The sequence below is a fragment of the Gallus gallus genome, chromosome 18 (genome assembly GCF_016699485.2).
Source record: "Gallus gallus isolate bGalGal1 chromosome 18, bGalGal1.mat.broiler.GRCg7b, whole genome shotgun sequence".
Taxonomy (NCBI): domain Eukaryota; kingdom Metazoa; phylum Chordata; class Aves; order Galliformes; family Phasianidae; genus Gallus; species Gallus gallus.
The window spans coordinates 8,480,291-8,505,134 of record NC_052549.1 but is presented as its reverse complement, the minus strand read 5'-3'; the positions used below and the strand labels follow the sequence as shown (position 1 = coordinate 8,505,134).

The 24,844-nt window shown below is 43.2% G+C and overlaps 2 protein-coding genes across 6 annotated transcripts in view; both read right to left on the bottom strand.

Annotated features, from left to right (window-relative positions):
- Window positions 1-1,327: 1,327 nt before the first annotated feature.
- Window positions 1,328-17,555, bottom strand: PRKAR1A (protein kinase cAMP-dependent type I regulatory subunit alpha). Of its 5 annotated transcripts, none has more exons than XM_040649504.2 (13): window positions 17,465-17,555; window positions 16,616-16,679; window positions 15,786-15,961; window positions 15,017-15,195; window positions 9,883-10,056; window positions 9,177-9,268; window positions 8,781-8,842; window positions 8,216-8,262; window positions 7,384-7,542; window positions 6,851-6,911; window positions 6,439-6,560; window positions 5,782-5,863; window positions 1,328-3,772 (listed from the first exon to the last, which is right to left on the bottom strand). In XM_040649504.2, exons 4-13 carry the CDS (start codon window positions 15,191-15,193, stop codon window positions 3,600-3,602), a joined length of 1,149 nt encoding a protein of 382 aa, XP_040505438.1. In that variant the 5' UTR covers window positions 15,194-15,195; window positions 15,786-15,961; window positions 16,616-16,679; window positions 17,465-17,555; the 3' UTR covers window positions 1,328-3,599. The 5 variants fall into 5 exon arrangements, with proteins under 5 accessions (XP_040505438.1, XP_015135378.1, XP_046757999.1 ...); XM_015279892.4 differs by having other exon boundaries at window positions 15,786-15,945; XM_046902043.1 differs by having other exon boundaries at window positions 15,786-15,857.
- Window positions 17,556-17,803: 248 nt separating this feature from the next.
- Window positions 17,804-24,844, bottom strand: part of ARSG (arylsulfatase G) — a 66,825-nt gene continuing 59,784 nt past the window's right edge. Inside the window, exon 15 of the mRNA XM_025141632.3 lies at window positions 17,804-19,597. Within this exon, the coding sequence (XP_024997400.2) occupies window positions 19,492-19,597 (106 nt within the window). The 3' untranslated portion in view covers window positions 17,804-19,491. The remainder of the gene's footprint in view (window positions 19,598-24,844) is intronic.

Genomic DNA, 24,844 nt, shown 5'->3' with positions numbered 1-24,844 from the left:
GAAGCCACCCACTTCTGATCAAAATATTTTGCTGAGGTGGGGGGCTCCATCTTGCATCATCTTCTTGCTTTAAAGTCACTCAGGTTTTCAGCATTCCCTGGAAAATAGAAATGGCTCCTCCTCCTCCCTTTATCTCTGTGTATTTTGAGGAGAAGCAATAGGAACTGAAGACCAAAAAAAAAAAAAGAGTAGAGAGGGAGTTATCAGAGATCTTTCAATTTGTAAGCTTCCCCTTGCCTCCCAAGGACAAGGCTTAAGCATGGTTTGATTACTGCAGCTCTTTAATAGCTTTTTGCCTCAGCTGTTCAGGAATGATTACACTGAGCTTCTTGGCAGCCTAGGGAAAGTCGTTGAGAACTTTGTTGATCATTTATCATCCTTAAGGAAAAAAAAAAACAATGAGTCTACTAGAAGTTCATTCTAAACTAACCTTTCAGTTAAACAAAAGCCATCAACAGAGCTGCAGGCTGCTCAGGTTCACAGCAAGCTGCGTCACCTACCACATTTTCTTTTTAGGTTGGAATTCTGCCCAACCTAACAAGCACTGGGTGACTATGGCACTAAGTGCCTGTGCAGGGAAGTGTCTGCACTGTGCAGACTGTGCAGGGAAGTAACAGAGCTGGTTTGGCCACCACTGCTGTTTTTCACAGAGAACTGTAGTGAAGCTCAGTCCAGCCCCAGAACAAGTGTACAACTGGCTGCCTGTCTTCACTCTGTAAAGCTACTGAAGAGATTGTAGGTATAATTTTGTATGTCCCCACAGGTGCTGTTCTCTTTTCATGTTTGAGGAAGTTGGGAATGTTTCTGCATAATGCAGAGTGCCCATATTCTGAAGCCAAAAACGTAAGGAAAAAAGATCTAATGAACAAAAAACCCAGCCTAACAGGCTCCCTCACAGTCTGTCCTGATTCAGCCACATCCTTCCATTTCCAGCTTTCACCTAAGCACAAACAGAATTCTCAACAGCAGTGGGTTTACAGGCCTTTTCCTTTCTTCCCCATCTACTCTTGTGAGCAGATAATAGATTAAAACGAGAGGATTTAACTCACTCTCTCAGCATGCAACACCCGCAGTTGTTTCAGTACGGGATGTTTCATTCCCAAAGTCGCATCTCCCTCTACTGGTGACTTTTTGTGCACGTTACACACACAGCCCCAGAGGGGAAGGCTCAGCTGTGCTGTGAACAAGGATTGGAACTCAAACCTCCACAGTTTGCAGAGATCCATTAAGCTTCTTCACTACCACCAGCTTGTAGGCAATTCATCCTCTGAAGGTGAAGGAAAACATAAAACAGAGGTGGGGGGCAGAAAAGAAGAGACTGATTGCATTTAAGAATTTAAATCATTTTATTGCTTTACCTGCCATTAGGACAATCTATAACAAAAGGAATATAATATAATATATTAGCACATACAGTAAATCAGACTTATATAGTCAGGTAACGATACAAAAATGGTCCTCTGGTTGACTATAGCTTTTTGGGCAGTAGACTTTATAAATTCGCTAAAGGTGGACTAGCAAAAATTACTTCTAAAGCCCCAAATGTTAGCTAAGGCAAAACTATGCCAGTTGTGGTTTCAAACATATTTAAATTGCACACAAAGGTAAAGCTATAACTGTGATTAATATTTAACTCAGACTTAGCTGATTTATCTTAAAATCTTGTAGGTAAAACTACAAAAGGGAGTAAACAGCAAGCTAAAAAGATGCAGTAGTGAAACTTGATTAGAAAGCCTTATATAAAAAAATGTGCACTTTTGTGTGGAGCTCTAACTAGTTTACACAGTTTTTGGTGCTTTAAAGTAACATGAACACGTAATGAAGGAAAAACCTGGATAGAGTCAAAACTGAAGAAAACAGATTTACAAAAAAAAATAATTAAAAAATAAAAGTAGCATTTGCTTACTCCTTAAGGACTCCGGCAGAAGCAGTCTTCTCAATTTCTTGTGAAGACAGAACTCAAACCACAAGCGTTTAAATCCCACCACTGGGATTTCAGGTTAGGAGATACCCTTTTGTAAAAGCCCGATACCCTCAGAATCACCTTGCAGCAATTAGCAGGCTCTTCTTGACACGCCTGGGAGAAAGCCTGTTGGATTTGAATCCATACCATCCCAGAAAGGAAATTAAATGAGGGCTCCATCTTGAGAAGCAGTTGCCCCATAAACGCAAAGCCGCTTGCTGTCACTCCCAAATACAAACCTACACTACTGGATATAAATTACAGTTTAAAGGAAACCTTAAAAACTGCCTACCATTATTGAACCGTGGAATTCAGTACAAACCTCTGGGAAGTATTGGTACACACAGAACGATGCAACACAAAGCTGGAAAATACTGAAACACGTTTAAGACTCTGCAACATATTGAACTTGGGAGAAAAAAAGACTGTGAAATGCGTCGTGTCAATTGGGTAAGTATGGAAAGAGAATAAGCCTTCTGTATTTAGACTCCTAATTATCCTTTTTTAAAATTATGAATTGATTTAAAAACAAACATACTTAAAATAAGTGAGTGTTGCAGGAAAATTAAAACGTTAAAGCGAGGCACGTTTTTTGCCTTGCAGTCTCCACTAAACATAATGGCATCTGCATGGGCCAGCACCCTGCAACTAATGCTGCCATCAATACTCCGAAGTTTAAATTTCCCTGCTATCAAAGGGACCCAAGAACTGATGACCATTAAAAAAAAAACCAAAGTCAACTGGGGAATACAAAGCAAGCAAGGGAAACAAAAGGTTTGCTTCCAATTTCTGCACCAGTGTAGTACCTGTGCATGACTAACAGCTGGGCGGCTGCACCATCCCTATGTCCATGTACTTGAGCCCAAAGTTAGGCATTGAATGTAACGTTTGGTTCTTGCCACTTTGAACAGGAAGTTCAGGGCAAATCTATCACTGAAGAAAGAACAAGGAAAGAATCAGTTGCGGCAAGTCAACAAATTAAGTAACAGCTGCAGTAGTTCACCAGAACTATTAACCTTGAAAGCTTTGATTTACACTTAACAAGAACATAAGCAACCTTAAACCAGCAAACACAGGAACAATTATACTGTTAAATTCCAACTGTGGCTTCCTTAGCAGTTGATGCCTCACAATTGAACCCAGGATTTACAGTACCCAGAAAATGATAAAGAAAACCCCAAGCTCCAAGAAGCTCAGTTACATGGGCAATTCTCATTTGGAAAGAAACACAGCAGGTTAGGACTACAGCCTTAAAATCTGTCCAATAATTTGAGAAATATCTTGAAATTCCCCCCACACCCTGTTACCTCCTTACTCTATGGCAATTGGCACAGTGCCTGGAGATCTCTCCTTCAGTAAAGCAAGGCTGCGTTTGCTGTATTTGCCCAAGTTGGACACAGCTGCACAGAGAGAAGCTGTAACAGCAAACATCTCCATAGAACTTTTTCTATGTATTTAATGGGACAGAGAGCACAAAACTAATATGCCCTAAATTAAAAATAGTACTATGAAAAGCTTTTTTTTTTTTTTTTTTAAACAGACAGGAAGCTGCAAATGCCAGTGGCCATGTGGCTCTGCACAAGGGTAATAAAGCAGTCTGCGTTCGTGAAGCATGTTGCTGAGAGGGAGGAAGGCTTCAGACAGACAGCGATACAAAACTGTTGTACTGCTGGATGTTTCGCTTGAGAATATCTGAGCACGGACCCAGGACACGTTCAAATCGGGGTCGATCAAGCTTTACACATTTCAACAGGCCACGAGCAACAACTGTGGCAGCACGGGGACGGTTCATCAACAGAGCTATTTCACCTAGAGCAACAGGAGAACGGGAACAGCATTACAAATCAAGGTGCAAAGGGTCACACATTACTCGGCTGCATTTCAAACTGCTGCAGGGATTGAACCAAAGTTAATTCAGGTCTTAACACTGATCAGAATGAGTGTTTATATAGTTACATTATAAGCAATTGTGAAGCAGGCATATAAAAGAAAAACACCTTTATGTGCTATTCTTTTTTTTTTAATTATTCAGGAATTGCTGAAGACGACCTAAAAAAAAATTCAATGTTTTTCCTATTTGAAAAAGGTGGCATCTCAGTTAACTATGTAACCTCCCTTAGCAAGCAGTAGTTTTTCTAGTATGTACCATGTTGCTGATCAATTCAGACTTTACAATGCTCAGGACAAGACCATGCTATTCAAGTAGTAACCTCAGTGCTCAAGACAGAAGCTTTTGACCAACAGCTAGCCAGAATTAAGAACCTGACCTTGCCAATGAGTGGTAGAATGAGCATCTGGGATTCTCATTTCCTAAGTTACACACAAGCATGTCAAAAGCTTTGTTTCAAATGCATGTTACAACTGCTGAACAACATATTTTGAAATTAAGTCTTCTTCAAGCCATTGTTTCTTTTGGTGATAACAGCTATGCCTAACAACCCCAACAAGCATGAAGTCACTGCATCAACTTCTGGGTTGGTTTGTTTTTATGCAGTTGAACAGGTTACCCTCACGTTCAGGACTAAGGAAAGAAGTCAGGGATCCTCAGAGAATAAATCTGCCTGCATTATCAGAAGGGACATTCAAAAGAAAGGAGAAAACTTCCTCGGTGCCAATTAAAACCTCAAACTCACTAGCCTCCAAAACACAGGCTTGCAAAAGAGTAAGTAGGTTCTAAGGGAGACTTAAAGCCTCAGGGACAGCTCTGCAGCACCTGAACACAACCACAGCAATAACATTCAGTGTAGTAGTAGGAAACTCAAGGATATACATATCAAGGGAAAGATTGGAAGAGACCGATGTTTGACATAGGTAGAACAAACATCTAGCACCAGTTACTGAGCTAAGCAAACCTCTGGCCAGATTGAACACCGCCAGGGCACTCCTGAGCACAGCCCCCTTCAGGCCTTGAAATAGACTATTTGCTGATTACATAATCTACAAAGCTGAAACACTGAACAGACAACCAGAAGACTTTTGCAAGAGGACAGCTCGAAAATATATATATATATAAAGGGAAAAAAAATTAGCCTTTTTGTTTTCTGAAAGAGGGAAGTGTTTAAATATTAAATAGTTGGCTCTCAATGGATTTGAGGGGGTGGGAAAAGATTAATTCTCTTTTGAAGAAGCTTTGTTTGAGAGCTTCAAGGCATTCTTCTGAACCTAAAATGAGGCAGTCAGGAATATCCTGTTATACACTGTTACATTATACTCCAAGAATGCCCTGTGAGCATACATGTCCAATCCTTACCTGTGACCAAACAAATCAGTGTGCACTAGGAACTTAGCTTTTTTTTTTTTTTTCCTCCTAGCACAGATAGGCTTTTTCAAGCCAAAGCAACTTCTCTATCCTGTAACTTTTAGCTTAGTAAAAATACCTTCAACAGATTTGCACAAAGTACTGCACCCAGTCTTAAGCTTCCCAGTGCAAGATGCTGGCATGAAACAAGTCCAGCGATACCACCCAGATGATTATAGGACTGCAGCACAGGCTGTACAGAGAGTTGCTGGAGGAGCTGGTTAGTTTCACCTTTACAGGGGAAGACTTTAAGTGAGGCTGTGGGATCTCCAGCCCTAGACACAAACTGCTGTAGGGAGGTCAGATCAAATCATCACCCTTCCAAATAGCCACATTCTACAACTACCTCTCTAGGCATGCACACCTGAATGTCAAGTGATTGACATGTAGTGAACCACATGAATCAGACAAAACAGTGATTAAGCAAATCCATCCCATCACTGTCACCCACAGCAGTCATCACCACAGGTTAAACACTGACAGTGGTATATGTCACCACTGTTGTCACTACAGAACTTACCAAAATAATCAGAAGGTGCCAGTCTGCCCACTTCAACAAATTCTTCGTTTTCTGATCGACGCTGTAACACTGCAGCTGTGCCCTTTAATTAACCACAGCAATTAAACAATTGGAATTTCTGCTATCACTTCAATTACTCAATTCCAGAATCAGTTGCTTTGCAGAAATAACTGTTATGATGTCAGTCTTTAAAAACCACTTCACAGTTCATGCATAGTTCACCAGACTGCTCTATAAGAACAACTGGCCCTCCTTCTTCTTTAAGCTTAAAGCATCTTGGGTATTTACTTATCCACAGCATTAATCTCTTCCCATTTTTTCTTGCACCAGTATTACAGTACAGTTTGCAAGAAGAGAAGATAACAATACCACTAGCAGGATATCACTAGCTATCTAGTAATATGTGTCTTTACACTCCTGAGCAGGATAAACTAGTTTAAGCCAGAAACATTTTTTTTTCCCCCTGGAATTACCATTTATAAAAATAGCAAAACTAAATATAAGCTTTTGCATGTCCAGTAAGATTTTATCTTATGAGGCATTCTCTAAAAGTACATTCCAACATTTCATTTTTCTCTGAGTATCTATTTAGGGGCAGAATAAACAACGTTAAAAGCATAGACAAACTTACAAGGTTTTGATTTTAGTCCTGCTTACCTCCAAGATAATGAAGAACTCATCTCCTGGCTCTCCCTGGACCACAATCTTTTGCCCATCCTCAAACTGTACCGGTTCTAATGCATCAGCTACAGTAAGGCGCTCCCACTTGTCCAGAGATTCTATAGAGTTAAGCGTTCATTAATAGGTTGTCTTTTTGAGGTACAAACCACACTCTTTCCTCCGTCCTTATAGGCAGGACATCATATTTATGGCTGCAGTTGGGCACTGCATATCAAGACTTTAATTACAATTGTTTTTGAATGATGTAGAAAAGCAATACAGACTTTGCAGTCCATTTAACACGTTACCACAATAGCCTGTAATCATAATAATGCTGAGTAACAGCTTAATTGTAATACGGCAATTTATTGCAATTTATTCCACTTTGGAACAACATCTTCGTACTTACCCAATATAGACACTTTACTAAGGAATTCCTCATACATCTTTCTCTTCCTCAAAGTACTCCCCTATGAAAAAAAGAAAAAGCACATAATGAAACAAAAAAAAAAAAGGGTTATTTTGTCTAGTTCTCATTTGATATCAGACTTCAAATAAAATTAAATATAAAAATATAATGCTTCACCTGATATATTACATTCTGTCCCACACAGCCCAAGCCCTAAGTGACAATTTAACCAGGAGGTGGTATATTTTCAATCCAGAGAACTACACCTCATAGGTAGCGCAGGAATCAATTCCTTCATTAAAGCAAGATTCCCCCTGCCCCATTCCTGATATGTGCATCCTGAATGATATGCTCTCTGATTGCACAAGACATAAAACAGGATTCTGTATAAACAACTCCAACGAAACAAGCACAGACAGAAGGTCAAATCACCAACAGAAGTTGACAGAAGGGTAAAAGCAAAAGCATAACTGTAGGTTAGCAGACAGCTACTTGAGACACTGGAGTAATACACCAGCTAGAGAAATACTTGCCATCAAGATCCTTCTGTAGCTATCTCTGTCAATGCCCCATAACTTCACATTTGTCTTCGCTTTGACAGTTGCTGCACGGGGAGTTCCATATATAAGGGCAAGCTCTCCAAAGCTTCCACCTTCACCAACACTGGTTGCCCACTCATTGTTCACATAAACCTGAAAGCCAAAGCCCACAGTGTCTGGAAAGCTGGTCAAAGACATGTGATGTGATGATCCCACTGCTCTGCATTTCCCTTATAATGTAGGGAAATTCTCACATCTACATAGCCAAAGTGGACCATTTCAGGATTTCACTAACACTTCACACCCTACTCCAAACCCCATCACAAGTTTTATTTCCACTGACAACGGGTCTGCTGTCCATATCATGTGCATGGAGACTAGTAACACAGACCCCAAAGACCTCTGAATAGGAAATAGAATCTCAACAAGCCTCTATGAAACACAAAGGACTTGAAAGGACTTTCCAGAAGCTGTCACAAACATTCCATAGAAAGCTATGGATGATTTGGATTAGAAAATAAAAAGGTCTGTCATTCTTAAAGCCTGTCCCACACCTTACCTAGACTCTAAACTTGTAAAGTATGAGTACTTTATTAACATCTGAATAATTCATTTTAAAGTTAAACACAATTCACAGTCTGTGCAGACTGAAGTATCAATAAAGAGTAAAATAGCTCCAAGGCAAGCTCAAATAGCTCTTCTACAAGCTCAAACTTCTTAAGAGAAAAGTTGATAAAGGAAGGATGTGTAAGAGAGGCCTACGAACACCATGCTACTCTTCTGCTAGGGATGAATGCATCATTAATAAGCTACTAATAATGCTTACATCCATTTCTCCTTGATCAACAACGTAGAAGTTATCACCTTCATCACCTAAAAACAGAAAAGAATAAAAATTAAATACACACAAGAGGTAAAGCTAGGCAAACATACTCCTACAAAACCAGCATCTCTGCCAGCTTTGATGTGCAGAATGTAATGAGGTTGGCAGAGACATTTTGCACAACTGGAAGGGGTAAATATCATATATTTTGTTCATTTCAAACTCGTTTTAGTCCTGTGAAAGAGAACATCTACTGGTATGCAATAGATCAGCCACATTTCCAAGAACGATGGAAAGGCATACTTGGATCCAAAAATTGTCATAAATATTCTGCAGAGTCATTAAATCACAATCTTTCCAGCAGATAACACGTGATGAAACAGAACATTCCCACAACTGCTCCACTCTTTACTCTAGAGCACAAGCTGTGCTTCAGTTAACATGACAAGAAAGATTCACTGCATCCAGACAGGGCTTTTTCTTCCAAAGAAGCACACTAACAAGAGCATTAGGTCATAGCCTGCCCACCATCTCCAACTTATTTATCAATGTAAGCACTGACACTTGCCTTGCTGTATGACAGTCTCGCCTGCAATGTAAGTGACGGGGAACATTGCATCAAAGATGTCACTGAAAGAAGGATACCAAAATTAGACAACTGCAACACACGCAGCAACCTAATCTAGTGGAAGGTGTCCCTGCCCACAGCTGAAGGGTTGGAACTAGATGATCTTTAAAGGTCCCTTCCAACCCCAACTATTCTGTGATACTGTGCATGCATTCATACCTCTCCAACCTCAGCCAACCAACTTTTCCAGTAATCTCTTTATGGTTACCCTGACTGTTGTAAACAGGCTGTGCAACTTTGTATTTTACTATAAAAATGCAAAGTTAAATGCAAGTTGTAACTTTCAACTTCCCATTTTACTATACTTCTAAGACTTCGACAAGGATTTATTCCTACCTTCTCTCATTATCATCAAGATGGGCAAACAGCACATTCTTCTCAATAGCTTTTGCCAACGCAGCCATAGTTTTATAATCTTTTGGAATAACCTAGGATAAAATCAGAAAAAGTAACCGACTCAATTTCAAAAGAAAATCTTCAGCACTATCCAGGACTAACAAATGACTCAAATTGCTACAGAACTCAAGTCTTTCCAGATTCTTTCAAGCACTGTAGTTCTAAGAAACAAATACAGTCAACATTTACAGCTTGTTTATACAGAAGGTAAATAAAACATTGATTTTATGCAACTGTAAAAACATAATTCCATGTTAAGTTTGTAGTTTCTTTTCACAATTGCAAGTATACGTTCAACTCATTTCCCCAAGAATAGCAGCAAATCTGCTCTGCCTTTGGGCTAAACTTAATACTGCTGCAGTTGCTAGAAGCACTCTGTGTCTGTGTATTAAAAATACATATATTTATATGTGTGTATATATACACACACTATTTCAAAGGGAAAAAGATCAGAATTGTGTAAAAATGGTTTGTCTGCATGACAAACCAAAGAGCTATATATGCAGGTCTGAATTTTACTGTTATCACACTGCCTAACAGGCTACAGGCTTAATGTTACTTAATATACTGGATATTAAGTAGACTTAGATAAATTCTGATTGTGTGTGCAACTCTTGGCAACATTAAAGGAAAAAAATTAGAGCACCTTTCTAACATAAGATGCAGCATCCTCCTCTGTATAGACTTCTGCACTGATGGCCCCACGTCTTCTTCGACCCTTGACCACAGGGTTCATAGGAGGAGGAGGAGAGATTTCATCCTCCCGTGAGTCTGAGCGTGAACCAGACTTCTGTTGATTTAACAACTGTTTTGTTTCCTCCTAAACAGGAAAGAAGAGATATCTGTGTCACATAATCCAGTAAAGGAAAAAAGCAGTTACATATCGTATTCCAATTCAGCCTGCCAGTGCAAGGGAGCTTCCTGTGTCCTATTACTCTCACATTAAGGCAAGCAGGGGATTACAGCTAGCATGATCAAATGCCTTACTGAAGTAGACAGAAGATATGCCTTTCCTAACATTCATGTCACAATGGTGTTTATTTTAATAAATTACACTAACAGTTAATTAACTTAAGAAGCACAAACAATTTGACTCTACTTTCCATTAGCATACTCAATAAGCAATGAAAAAAACCTGCAAAAGAGAAAGCCATTCTCCCAACAGTGCACACAGCAGTTCCTTCCCTGAGCTGCAGGGTGTTAAGCCTTTTATTCCTTTGAAGGACAGAAAAACAACTCCTCTGAAATCCCTGTTACATGAGAAGCTTTTGAAACAAGGTGAAGTCACGGACCAACTCGATGCTTGGTAACCATGGGTTATTTTAGGAGAAAGAGACATGAATGCTGCTTACAGAAGAGGTGCAGGAAGGATGCTAGAGGCCAAACAGTATCTTCCCTCAAACCATATATCTGTCAGCTGTGTACAATGCTAGACATGTTCCTTATTTCCCACAGCTGCTTCCTGGGCTGTGTCGTACTAATACTGGGGAAAGCCAGCACACTTAGAATAAAGTGAATTCTAGCTACACCAGTGCACAGGGATTTGATCCTTTCACTTACCAGAAAATTCACCTTACTTAACTAAGATCTGTATTTTAAAAAAAGCCAACCTCACAGCCAAAGCGTTTGAGTCATAATAGCTCAAATGACTTTCTCCCCGCCGTAAGGAAAGAGGGTTTGGGGACATGATTTAACAGAACAAGGAGTCATCTGTTCTCTGAGGGCTCCAGGCACGTAAAAGCTGGGCTTGTCCCTGTGTCCTTGATAAAGCCACCCCCCCCCCCCCCCCCCCCAGCCCAGTCAGGCAGCTTGGCCGCCACAATCCACTCCGGAGGTACACAGAGGCTATGTGTAACTCCACCACTTTGAGGAAAGGGACCTCAGCTAACCATTACAGTGAGTTTACATTTTATACTTCTCAGATAGCCAAAGAGCACTGATCCGTCAAATCACCCCGCGCTTCCTGCTTTGTGTTCATTAACAAAATAGTGCCACATTTCCAACTGCTGGGGCAAGGAATATTTAAAGCCTTGGCACTTATTTAGAAAGCAAACATCAGCTGCTGTGACTTTTCCAGTATCACACAGGATACACAGACACTGAGACCCTGCAAATGCCACAGACGGAAGCACTTCAGCAGCAAGTGAGGGAGCTGCACATCACAGCCCTGCTCTGGGACAAACCCACCACTAGAAGGGCCGCTTCAGCAGCTGCCCTCAGAGAGAAAATGTAACTGGTGACTTCTGCCTGCTCTGAGACTTAACGCTGTTACATTGAAAACAAGCCTGTTACTGTAGGACATGTGGACATGCAAAGGTTACATGTGGATAAGAAAATATTCAAGTGTTTCAGGTAGTCTGGATTGTCCCTAATGAGACAGATCACCATACATCCACATCACTGCAAGACAGCTCTGTGCCATTAGTAAGGGACGCACTGGAATCTCACTGGTTCCATTACAGAAGCTTTCCACGTATTCATGTTTTTAAAATATACCTTATATCATTTCTGATACTGAACTGTGTATATTACATCACCGGATTGGAGATAAATTACACCAGGCCCTGACCAAAAAGTCACAGCTGCTCCTTTCAGGTACCTTAGAATCTAACCAGAGTGAGGAAATGTATATGTTCAAGTTCAGAAGCTGTTAAAATTAAAGCAAATATTGGAGGAAAGCACCTATAACCACAACATGGATTCCTAAAAGGCTTATTACTAAAGCCAGCCTACTTATTGCATCCAAATGTTGAACCTGACCTCTCAGCTGACAGAGCAACTCACACAAAAATTTTATTCAGTGGCCACTATTGGACATTCCATTGCTCCTGACAGATAAGAAATCATTTTTTAAGTCCATTTGCATCATTACTTATGATTAAAAAAACACATTAAAATAATGAGCTTCTCATCATCATGTTTGAATTCTTTCAGCTCCTGAAGACCACTATGATTTCAGAATTATTTTCTGCACTATACACTCTGGTATCTGGTAGTTGTCATTAGAATCACAGAATGGCCTGAGTTGAAAAGGACCACAATGCTCATCCAGTTCCAACCTCCTGCTATGTGCAGGGTCACCAACCACCAGACCAGGCTGCCCAGAGCCACATCCAGCCTGGCCTTGAATGCCTCCAGGGATGGGGCATCCACATTACACCAGAAATAGTAGATTTCTTCTGGTTAACTTGTATTTAATTTACACCAGCTCTCCACCACCCCTTTTCCCCCCTAATCAAGTCACTTAAACTTGAAGGATATTTAGGTACGTATTTGTGGAGGCAGGCCAGATGACAGGGAACAGGTTTAGTACTTAGACAATGATCTCCAGCTTCCTAATTTCAGTTCTGCACAAAGCCCAATACACGTGCAGCAGATCCACCTGGCAGGCTGCAATACCAATCTCTGCACTAAGTTTCCACAGCTTCAACTACAGAACACAGCCAAGCTCAGCACCAGGTAGCTATCAGCTGTCAGTGTGCACTTGTGTTATCAGCCCTGTTTGCACAGCAAAACCAACAGAAGCCATGGTGCACCACAAATTGATTGTATAAATGTTATTTTATCTGACTGCAGTGATAAAATTCACATGAAAGTTTTCATAGCTGAAAAGGACACGTGAATTCCTATTGTAACTACTTCAGAGGCAGTAATTTTAATGTTTCTGAGCAATAATTCAACAGCAAGTTTAAACATCTTCAATGTATGTGAGTAACATGACAGTGAATCAGCTCTGTGTGCGCTGTGGAAGAGATGACTTGTCAGGAGAGAAAATAGAATTCACACTTCATTTTTAAATGATGTTCCTTCAGCAGTCAGTCTCAATCAAAGCTTAAAAAACACTCTGTCTCAACCTCAGTTTCATTCAGCGTAACATTTTAAAAGTAGATGGCAAAGTTGCTCTGCTTTCATAAGGGTAGTAAAGATGTTATTCCCGGAAAACACATTGTTTCAAACATTTTTGCTGGACTGGAGCTAAGTACCAGGTTAGAGCTGGTTAATAACAGTAGCACGGCTACTGTTACAGGACTGAACTAAGAAACTACCACCAAGAAAGACATAGCAATTTTTATGTTCAATAATATAAGAAGGCGGCTACAGTTCCACTGGCAGCTATAGCTGCATGGATTTGGCACATACAACCCATGCCAACACTATTAGTAACAAAAGCCTTAAACAAAATTCTAAGAGTAATTTTAGGGGAAAAGCATTATCTAACCAGTTTTATTTTCAGCTTCCTTATAGGCTGATGGAGTGCATGGACAGCCTATCTGCACCAGAACAAAAAGAAAAGTGGTTCATCTCCAAAATACACATGATGAGAGAGATGGCAAGCCTAGCCCTGACCTTATAGACAAATTATCTTTAAAACTAATTACTGCACATTGAACATCAGTCCACTACAGAACAGAATTGAAATGCTTCTGCTTTATGTTCCTTCATGGCTTTGCTTACAGCTTATTCTAAGTTCTACCTCTTAACTGCAGAAGAACAATTTGCTTTGATAGTTTTTAAAGCAACATTACCACAAGCATTGATACACCAAACTTTACAATATATCAGTATTAGAAACCCAAGAATTCAAGGTGGGAAAGCTGACATGGTAAAAGGTGGACTAAGGATTTTTAGGAACCTGATTGTTATCTGGGTTGCTGCCAGGATTTGGAAAGAGAATGTACTCAAGACATTACCACAAAGCAGTAAGAAGAAATACTACAGAGTTCTTGTGCATTTAACAAGCAAATTGCTCCTCAAGCACACTGTGAGCTACAGGATCGTATGTTGCAGATGTACCTCACCTTCTAGTAGCTATCACAAGCACTTCCATTAGAAGACTATTTCCATTACACATACCTACACTCTCTATAGCATTATTAATTATTATTTCAGCAATTAATAACTACCTAGAATTTAAAAAGAAAAAGACCAAGACACAGTTCCCATGTAAGATGGGCAGTTAAAGCAGAACCTGCAAATGACTGCTGTACAAGGTCACAGCTACATTAATTACTAACAACCTGTGCTAAGTGCAATGGTTACAGCTAATCTTTCTTCCGCATTAGCCTTTAAAAACTCACGTTTTCATAGCAGATTATTTTCTATCAGCTTAAGATATGTTATACTCAATGAAATGTTCAAATTAATGTTAAATTGATTCAAATACAAGCACTGAAAATTCTTTTCATTCCAAAGATCACAGAAAGAGACCTTCAGGACAAATGAGAGGCACAACAAAGCTAAACAGTAACACTCAGTTCCCAACAGAATGAAGAAACAGGCTTGCTCTCTTAGAAATCAGGAAAATAAGTGCTTCCATTTGAATTCAGCTAGGCCTGGATAACTACCACTGGTCTGCTGCTGTTCTGTACCTGAATCTTTGCAATCAATTTGCCTCAATAGAGGAAACCAAATGCGTATCGCCAGCAACTACCAGGGTCACACAGCACAGTTACCATCTGACCACAGACAGGATCTTGTGTCCTATCTGTCAGCTTCTATGAGTAAACACTAGACTGGGATTACGTGTGCATCCCAGGTGGGTGAGTCTCCTTGTCAGTTTATTTCTGTCACAACAACGCAAGTATGGCAAGAGGTTCTTTCACACCACAAACCACTAGCAAAAACTACAGAAAATACCACTCGTTCTCCAAAAGCATCAGGCCCAGTTTCAAACAGCCAATATAAACATGGGCCAAACTGGAAGCTCAGCCACTAAATCAAGCTGAGCAGTGTAAATTTCGGCTGTTCCACTCTCCTTCTCTCCCAGTACTTATTTTTACCTTCTCCAATCTTTCGAAGTATTCTCTGAGGAACCCCATGGGTCGGTCAGGTCTCACTGTGCACAGCTGCACAATGCAATCCTTCAGAAGCTGCTGGATGTTGTGTTTTTGGACATAAAGTTCACATTCCCGAAGACTGCGCTCCTCCTCACTGCTGCTGCTGCTGGAAGTTGCCATTGCTGAAAATAAGAGAAAGAGGTTAAAGAACTAGTGGAAAAGAAGATGGTGCTACCCAATATAGTCAGGCACGTTATACTGCCTCAAGGAAAATCATGCTGCATTATCATTTTACTGACATCACTGATAAAGTCATCTTCATATCTAAGATCAGTAACAAAGCTAAAGTGCAAAGGAAAAAAAATATGAACTTATTTAGCACCTGTGAAGAAATAAGAACTGAGTGCTCCATAAACACAGTCAGAAGTGCATTTGAGCTGAAAAAACCTCAATAATTCAACATCAAGGAAGGTTTTCATCTAAACTTTCTGATGATTAAACCTACAATTTGTTTTTTGGATTGGAGAATCACTCCATAAACGGCATCGTATGGCCTGTATGGGGTGCTTTGGTTTAACCTGACAGGCAGCTGAAGCACCACAGAGCTATTTGCTTCCCCTTCTCCATTGGGATGGGGGAAGAGGAATGAGGGGGGGGGAAGTAAAACTTGTGGATTGAGACAAAGACAGTCTAATGAGACAGAAATGAGGGGGGGAACAAAGCAAACAAAAAAGAAAAAACAAAACAAATTATGCACAATGCAATTGCTCACCGCCTGCTGCACGATGTTCAGTCTGTCCCCAAGCAGCAGCTGCCCCTCCAGCCAACACCCCCGGTTTTATTGCTGAGTGTAACACCACGTGGTACAGAACATCACTTCAGCCAGGTGGGGCAGCTGTCCTGGTTCTGTCCCCTCCCAGCCCCTAAGTGGCCTGGCAGAGTGAGAAGCTGAAACAGCCTTTGCTTAGAGTAAGCACTGCTCAGTAACAGCTATAACACTGGTGTTCTATCGACATTGTTTTCCTCCCAAACCCAAAACACAGCACCATATCAGCTACTGTGAAGATTAACTCTCTCCCAGTTGAAACCAGGGGTCAGGTGGTGATGATCAGGAGATTGGTGGGCAGAAACCAGGAGTCTGAGGCAAGCACTGCAAGTATTTGGAAGTGAAATGTGCTAAGGTCAAACCAAAGCCAGCTCACCAAATGCCCATCGGTGGCAACTGGGGAATTAGAAGCATTTCTCTTAAAAAGCTCCTTAGTTTATATTGATCCACACTTCGTAACTACCTCCATGAATACACCACAATCCCCAAAATATTTCTTCAGCTATGGATTAACAGGAGGGCACCCTTAGGCATACCTATCACACTGTCAGGTTTTAAGGAGACTTTGACATCACAACACCAGCTGCAAGACTTTGAAAAAATAGTATTAAGTCTGTTCTTTTTCATCTTTCCCATTATAAAATTATGTTAGTATATTTATACATATATGCATGCTTATAAAATCAATTTTGAGTCTTTTTTTTTTTCCATAAAACAGTTAAAGAAACAGGAAATGATTTCTCATGGCATTTTTGATGAAATATAAAGAAAGTTACCTGGCACAGAGGCAGTGGCAACAGCTTAGGACTATTCAATGAGAAGTGTCAACCTCACGATCAGCTTTAGAAAGAGAAGGGGGGGAAAAAAAGGAAAAAAAGGATTCAGACAAAGCAGTGCTGAGATGCCATGTCAGTGAGCTGCCACACCGGGCGTTTTATAGGCAGCAGATAATAGGTGATATAACACTGTACCCCTTAGAATTGTGCTGCCAGGGATTACAGGAGGCACAGAGCTAACACAGAGCTGCAAACGCTTCCAACAGGTTACATCCACGTCACAGCTAATCCCGGGCAGATGCATTATGTGCTGCACAAACATTAAGCACGGACTTGAAACGACCGAAGGAGCGCTTCCCTTCTCCTGGTGCTCCTTTTGCTTTGATAACTGTGCGGTGAAGGTCAGCGCTAACGATGAGCCCCGGGGAAACCGGGACCGCGGGGGGGGGGGGGCCGCTCGTTGCTCACAGAGCCCGGCAGCCGCCGCCCCCCCCCTCAGGCCCCACCCCGCAGCCCTCCCCACCCCGCGAAATTAACGGCTCGGTGATCCCGGGGGTGGTGGGGGGGAATCACCGCATTACTAAGTGGATTTCGTTTTCTTTCTTTTTAGTTTTATCGTTTGAATGCTTTCGTTTCCAGTACCTGAGCCCGCAGGGCCCTGCCCCTCACAGCGCAGCCTCTCCCCGCCCAACGCGGGGCCTACAGCCGCGGGGGCCGCCGGGCTCCGGTACCGGCCCCGGGGCCGCTCCCCACCGCCGGGCCCACCCCCAAGGCGACGAGCCTCCCGCTCAGCCCCACCACACCGCGGCCGTTCCCGGCTGTCCCTCACAGGCCGCACCCGGCGCTCACCTGGCGCGGGCGGCTCCGCCGGGCCCTCAGCGCCCCCGCCCCGCCTCGGCCTCAGCGACTGCAGCGGCAGCAGCTCCCACCGGAAACCGACGGGCTCGACCAATCAGCGCGCGGCGTGACGTAAATGCGCCTCGCTCTCACCCAGAGCCGTCGCCGCGGTAACCTTAAAGGGTCAGCGCCGTTCTTTCCCACAGCCCGCGATACGGCGTTCTCTGCGCGCTGCTGCACCTTTAAGATGCGCCGCTGAGGGGGAGCGGGCCCGGCGGCACCGCCTGACGTAAGGCCGGGGCCGCCCCGTAGGCGGGGGCGGCGTGAGGGGCGGAAGGCCGCGGGGGGGGGGGCCGAAAGCACTGTGTCACTGCGGGGAGCTGCGAGCGCGGCCTGGGGCTGGGCCGGAGCGCTGGGCGTGGGCGGGGGTCCCACAGGCTGCACCCTCACAGTGTGCTCTCAGAGCACGGGGTTCGCCGAAATCGCGCTCGGTACGGCATGGGGAGACGTGGAGACGTGCCTCGGCCTGCCTCGGGAGGAGCTCGTGAAATAATGGGGCAGCCGGGGTGCCGAATTTTATGGCACCAAACCAAAAGTCTGACGATAAACACTGAATTTATGCCGGTGTGAATGGTGAGGGCCCGTTAGTATTTATGCAGTGCTGTTCGGACAAGTCCTGGTGCCTTCCTGGGATGGGTCCCATCTGGAACAAAGATCCCTCCGTGTGTAAAACCTGTTCTGCAGCATGAGAAAACAAGTTTGCCGTACAGCTTAACCTTGATGCAATCGTCTGCTGAGCCAGAGTCCGTATGGCAATGCAGCAGTGGAATAAAGGGAGCAGGACGGGCTTTCAAAGGAGCCTCGTAGTGCCAGCCTGAGGTTCCTCTTTGCTAACTGTGTGCAAATCCTTTGCTGTGAGTCTGCACAGGCTTACCTGGGAAAGTTAAATCATGCTTCTCATAAGCATATGTTTGTATGTATTCATACAAGTTAGTTCTTAAAGTGCAAAAGACAAAAGAAATTAAAAGGCTTTGCCATTTAGTCTGGTCTGAATTGCAGTGAAACCCTAGTGTTAACTGTCTAATTAAATAATGAGCATTGCTGAGTAAATAACTTACGCTACCATCAGCACTGTTCCCACAGCTTTCAGTTCACACTATTTCATGCCTTGGAGTTTCTCATGAAACAATTGTTGTGTGAGGCTGTGGCTGCTGAGGAGCAGAGAAGAGCTGCCCAGACTGCTACCAGAATGTGAGAGTGTGACAGAGCCAGCAAGCCATGGGGCAGAGGGGGACGGTGAGCCTGTGCTTTCACAGAACTGCACTCATTGTGTCTTGTTACATTTAATAAGAATCCTATTGAATCATTTTTCTGGTTCAGTTTCATCTCCTATCCTGTAAGAGACGCTGTCCTAACGCACCATTTTATGAGCTAGTTTGTAGACAAATCCAGAAGCCAGTCCTGGTTCAAACCCCAACAGCAAGAACCACGGGTTAGCACAGCAGTGACTTCAGTGATGGTAACCATCACATGTCCTCAGTGGCGGGGCACTCATTTTCCTAGACTGGTAAACACTGTCGGAGCCTGAGAATGGATGAGGGGAGATGACTCCCCAGGCAGGGCTGTGAATCATCATGTGCCACAGCACAGACTTGCAGAAAGCTGCAGATAGGACTTACTGGATTTTAGGAGTCTGATTACTGTCATTTTTAAACCAAGAGACACTGCGTGAATTTTATTATTTCTAAGCAGATTTTGGAAGGAAATAGCAAAGGCAAGCGCCACAGGCCAAGTTCATCCTTGGTTGGCATTCACAGGAGTCAGTAGTTATGTCAAACCTACATCTGACTTCAAACAGCAGTTACTATTATTTTACATGCTCTCCCAAGCCAAGAGTTAAAAGGACAGACACTGTGGATGTGTGGGAATCCGTGGCCCAGAACATACAAAGATACTGAGGGCCCTGCAAATTTAGAGGAGCTGATTACCCAGTACCTTGGAGAACCTGGAGCTGTACGACCACTCCTCTGCTCTTCAGTTCATGTAGTTAGCTGCTTCTGCTTCATCTTCATAACAAAGTTGTCAGCTGCACAATTTTCGTGATTAAAACCAGCAGCCCTCTTCAAGGTCATCACAGTGCCTTCACTGATGGAGTGAGAATGGCACATTATCATTCTTAGGCATTTTGTTTACCTCCTTTCTGCATTAAGTCATGTAGGATACATATTCCTGGTCTCATAAAAGACCAATAAATTTGTCTGTGAAAAGCATCTGAACTATCCCTAGAGATAATTTGTTTGCTTTTTAACAAAACTTCCCAGAAGTTCTTACAAAGACTCAATTTATGACTTTAATTTTTATGGTGCTGTTTATCAACATGGTGTTCAACAGTAATAGAAGCTGAGAATGGTCACTGGGAAGGAAAAAAAGACAAGGCTTTCTACACTTTTTACCACCATGCAATCCTATAAACCCCACAGAGATACTGACTCAGTATTATCCTGTGAGCATAAAGCATTGCAGCATTCACCAAGGAAGCAGATGAGAGCAGAGCAGTGAAGCAGAAAGGTTGAAGAAGAGAAGATAAGCCACAATGAGAAATAAGGGCACAGAAGTCTATCCCTGCTGCATATGTAGAAGAAGAAAAAAGGTTCCTGATAGGTTCCTCAGTGGCAGCAGAATTGACAAGGCCTGTGGGTATCTGGAATGTCACACAGTAGATGTAACAGCATGGACTTCCACTAAGGATACCATCCCAACTTAGTGTCATTTCTGCCCATGAGGTACCACCATCTCAGACAAACTGCTGGGACTGAAAGCAAATGAATCAAACGACTCTCTGAAGCAGCCTAAGTTTATTCCTCAATGTCACCCACCCCCCAGGTCTACATGTTAAATCACATAAGTGTTGTAAATGTGTCATCCTTAATGTACAAGCAGGATCCAAAGAAGCACAGCCCAACATACAGTACTCCTGGTCCCAGTGACTGCTGTGTGCACTATCTTGGTGTGAGGGGGATAGGGAATGAAAAAGCTTTGGTGATATAGGAAGGTTTCCTCTATGAAGAGTAACAGCCATCAGTCCCTACAGCCCTAAAACTCACATCTAGCAGAAATCAAACTCAGCAGAAGTAAAACTTGTGAGCTCCCTGTGGACCCTGGCAATGTCAGAGGTAGAGTTTGAGCTGTGTACTTTGGACATATCTTCTGGTAATTTAGTTTGAGTTTTAATGAGCATAGAATGTAACTGTTTATTGCTGCTGCACACCATGTTCCACTGAGATGATGCAGTGTGATTCATAGGAAGATCCATAGATAGAAAGACAGAAAAAACCAATCCTGCTTAACAAGAGCCTATCTGGGGGCTCCTACGTCCCAGGCCAATCTCTGGAGTTGACTGTATACATGAACATGACAGCTCTCAGTGTGACACTCCAATTTACTGGTATGCAAGGAGAGAAAATTGGTGCTCACCACAGTGCACAGCAATGTGCCGTGTTTGCCACGCAGTCTGAGCCTCTGGATGAGTAAGTAATTCTGGTATCAACATCTGTGACTTTGCCACATGAAAGAGAAATTATTTAGGTCATAAAAGAACAGAACAAGGAATTATTATGATCAAAATCGATGCCATCTGACAGCTACCACCTGAGCTTCCTGCCATGTCCGGTGCTGTGGGGTAGCAACCTCCTGGACCCTGGAATATGGTGCATGGAACCCTTCTTTGGTCCTGCCACACATCAACTGGGCAGACAGCTGTGTGAAATGGTCCCCATTGCAAAACAAGTTTGCTCTGAGCAGCAGTTCTCAAATCATTTCCATATGTTACTTTGAAGAAAATGACTGGTAAGTCTCAAAACACAGTAAGCAAGAGCCAAGAAAAAAAAATGCCCTGAAGTGCTCAGATCTCAAAGATAGGCCAGTCAGGGAATCTGTTTCCATCTGCAAGACGTGCCTGCTACAGCACAGCCTGTAGCACACTCAGCGTGGCTCCGGCTGGAAGGCTTCCAGCACCCAGGAGCAATGCTGGGAATGTTTTACCTCCTGAGTAAATGCTGAGCGGGTCAGCAGCACGAGGGAGGCAATGCAGCTGGGGTGGCATGATTGATTAGCTGAGGTGTGTCACGTAGTGCTTGTTGAAGGATGAGCTCAATTACACTGAAAAAGCTGTGAAACCTCCATTAAATTCTAACAAAGATTATTGTGTCCTCCCTACCACTCAACCACATTCAACTTGAACTTCACTTCCCTGACCTATGGAGTTGCATCTAGGAGAGGAATCAAACTGCACCTTAACAGTGGGGCAAGAATTCCTAGATTAACTCATAAAGGCATGTTCTGGCTGCATTTAATAGAAACTCCTTGCCTAGGTGTCTGAAGGACTTCAGGGACCCTCGGCTGTGAGTGAGGATGGGGATAAATGCAGAGGGAAACAGAGCCAGCTCAGAGTGCTGCACTGCCTCATGAGAACCAGGAGATTAAAGAAAACAGACTGAAACACTGCAAAAAAAAAAGACCTTGTGAGGGTCAGTCCTCCAGGGAGAGGGGAGGAGATGGGAAAGAGGAGCAGCAGTTTGTACGCAATCCTCCTTTCATTTGTATTGTTAACTTTCTACAACATCTGGGCACCTTCAGCGGTTCATGAACTGCCCAAGCAACTGGCAAATGTGATTCCCATCTCGGATGGTCTCTCTGACGCACACTGAATCAAAGAGCAATGAGATAGTGTGTGGCTGCAGTTGACTTCTTTTCCGGGAATGCACGTCAAACAGTAACCCCCTGTTTGTCTTGCAGCAGAATGCAAATAGTTCTGTTGAGACCAATCCTCAGATCCCTTGCTTCTAATGTATAAGCTGTCTGGGGCAGCTCCCTCTCGGAGCATCATCTGCGACACTGTTCTGTTGCAAGCTAAATACACACCAAAACATTCAAAACAGCCCTTTACTCGTGGGCTTTTCTCTGAAAGCAGGTGGCAAAGCAAAAACATCGTGCTGCCGGTCACATCCACTGTTCTTGGTCTGGAGTGACATCTGAACAATGCCTGGACTGACATCTAACAAACCAGCTACAGAGCCGAGCGACTGCTGATGTAAGTTTGTGCCTCCCTCCTCTGCCCTACATGCTGCTCCCTCCCCACAAGATAATAGAAAAGTTTCCCAGATGGACAGAACCCGCTTGAAAAACAATAGGGCTTTGAAATGTCAGTGAAGGCTTGCTTGGCAAGTGCTGCGTGCCCCAGTGATGTGATAGAGCCTCCTTGGTTTTTTAACTGTAGCCTTTCAATCTAAAGCAATGTGATGCAGTGTAGCAACAAAACATCCCACATGCACCTGGCAGCCACGTTTCCACTGAGTGGCCCCTTCCCAGCCCAGTGTGCTATCACAACATCAACCAAAGGATTTGAACCAATGAAGAAGAGGAAAAAACACACAGCTGTCCTGACATTAACTCATCAAGGCAACAGGAGGATGTAAGGTATACTTTCCATATTCCTACACGCAAGATCTTATTAGTAGGACTACTTGATTCTGTGAAGTCAGTGGCTTTTCCTTAAATAAATACTAAAAGCTAATGGAGGTGCAGGTAGATTGTTAGATAATCCAAATATTAAGCAAATGCTGTTCCCTCCATTAAACAAACACACAGATGCTTTGCTGCATGCCGACGCGTGCCCAGCACCAACAAGTGTGCAGCTGGACATGGGGCACCAGATGGCAGCATTTATTGCCTGCAGATCACAGAGCAGCCCCAGCTGCTGCTTCACTGCTACACAGCTCATGATTAAACATCTGAAGGCTGCGCTGCAATCTCTTCTTCCTCCTTTGCCTCAGTGATCACGGCACCATTGGGTAAGGCTGATAACCTAGCGCAAAGCAGAAGAGTATGTGCCACCTCTCCCTACTCCTTTCACAGACAAAAGATGGTTTCTTGCTATGAGATGTTTCCCCTCCAGAAACTCATCCTTTCCCTGTTCCCTCCTGTCTGCTCCTTCCCTCCTGCTCTAAACCATCTGTGGACTTCTGGTTATCACGAATACCACTGCGAGATACTCAACAAGTTGAGCCCCTGCCCAGATCTCTTTTGCGCAGCAGATTTCACACAAAGACCAGGCATGCTATCAGGAGCTGGCTTTTATCTATCTGATAGAGGAGAGCTTGGCTGGAATCTAAACACTAAGCCAGGGGAAAGCCTGAAAATACCAAAGGTACCTAACCCTCCTTGTGTCAAATGGCAACGTGCAGAATGCCCTGGCTGGGAGTGGTCCTTCTGGAAGCTGGTTTCCATGCCTCTTTACCTGTATCTCATCTTTAAAGCTTAAATACATACACCTGGGGTGGAGAACACAAACCAACATCTGTCATACAAAGTTTTTTTTTCCTTGAAAATCAAGCAGAATTCATTAGCCACACTCTGGACTGGTTTCAGAGATAATGAGATTGTTAGCATCAAAAATTACTGCACATGAAACAGAGCTACTGCAATCTCAGGACCACGAGGAAAGGAAAGCCAGCTCCTGATGTATTCTTCCCTGCAAAGCACGCATCAGAGCCAGAGCTGTCCTTCTGGTGGCTGGCATCACACTGCTGTCTCTGCTCAACCATCTTCCCCAAGTGTGACATATCACCAGCTCACAAGAAGAAATTCAGCCCCTCGTCCCTAACTGCAGCTTCCTTCTAAATCTGTACTTGAAAACCCAGAGCTGAGCTATTTTTTTTCACATTTGAGATATGGGAGACACTTCATCTCTCTCCCAGAAAGACCCACGGTTTCTTCAGTTAGCGCCTCCACTTCTATTCCATGCCTACAGCCCCAGTGCCCCAATCTGTTGGATATCCTGGAGCTCCTGTGAGATTTGGCTTCACCAACACACAGAAACTATTCCAGCCAGAAAAGCAGCTCCTCAAAGCCACCACCGCTGCTGTGGCACAGCAGTGCTGAAGAACACCCACTCCAAAGGCCACCAGAGGTTTTTGCACTGCAGCAGAGGACAAGAGCAGTTCTCTCCCAGCCCCGCTGATTAAATAGCCATTGAAGGCAGCTAGCTGAAAGGAAGATTGACCAACGTGGTTGCATCAGTCAAGCTGCAAAACTAATGGCGTTGCCCAAGTCTCAGATGCTTCTGTGGCTCTGATTTATCTAAGCTTCATTTGAAAACCAGCTCGTGGCAGTTTGCCCAATTACCCAAGCAGCGAACATCCGACTACAGCAATTGCTCAGAAACTGTTTTTGAAGCACAAGGCTCCGACTCCCTGTTTAACTTCTTCCTAATCCCCAACCCCGCTTTCGCTTTGACACCACTGTTTCAAAATCAAACTATGCTGAACCCACAGGGACCGTCTCAGGACATTCAAAAACAACTTTTCTGCTTCATTTGTAGCTTTTATTAGTGCT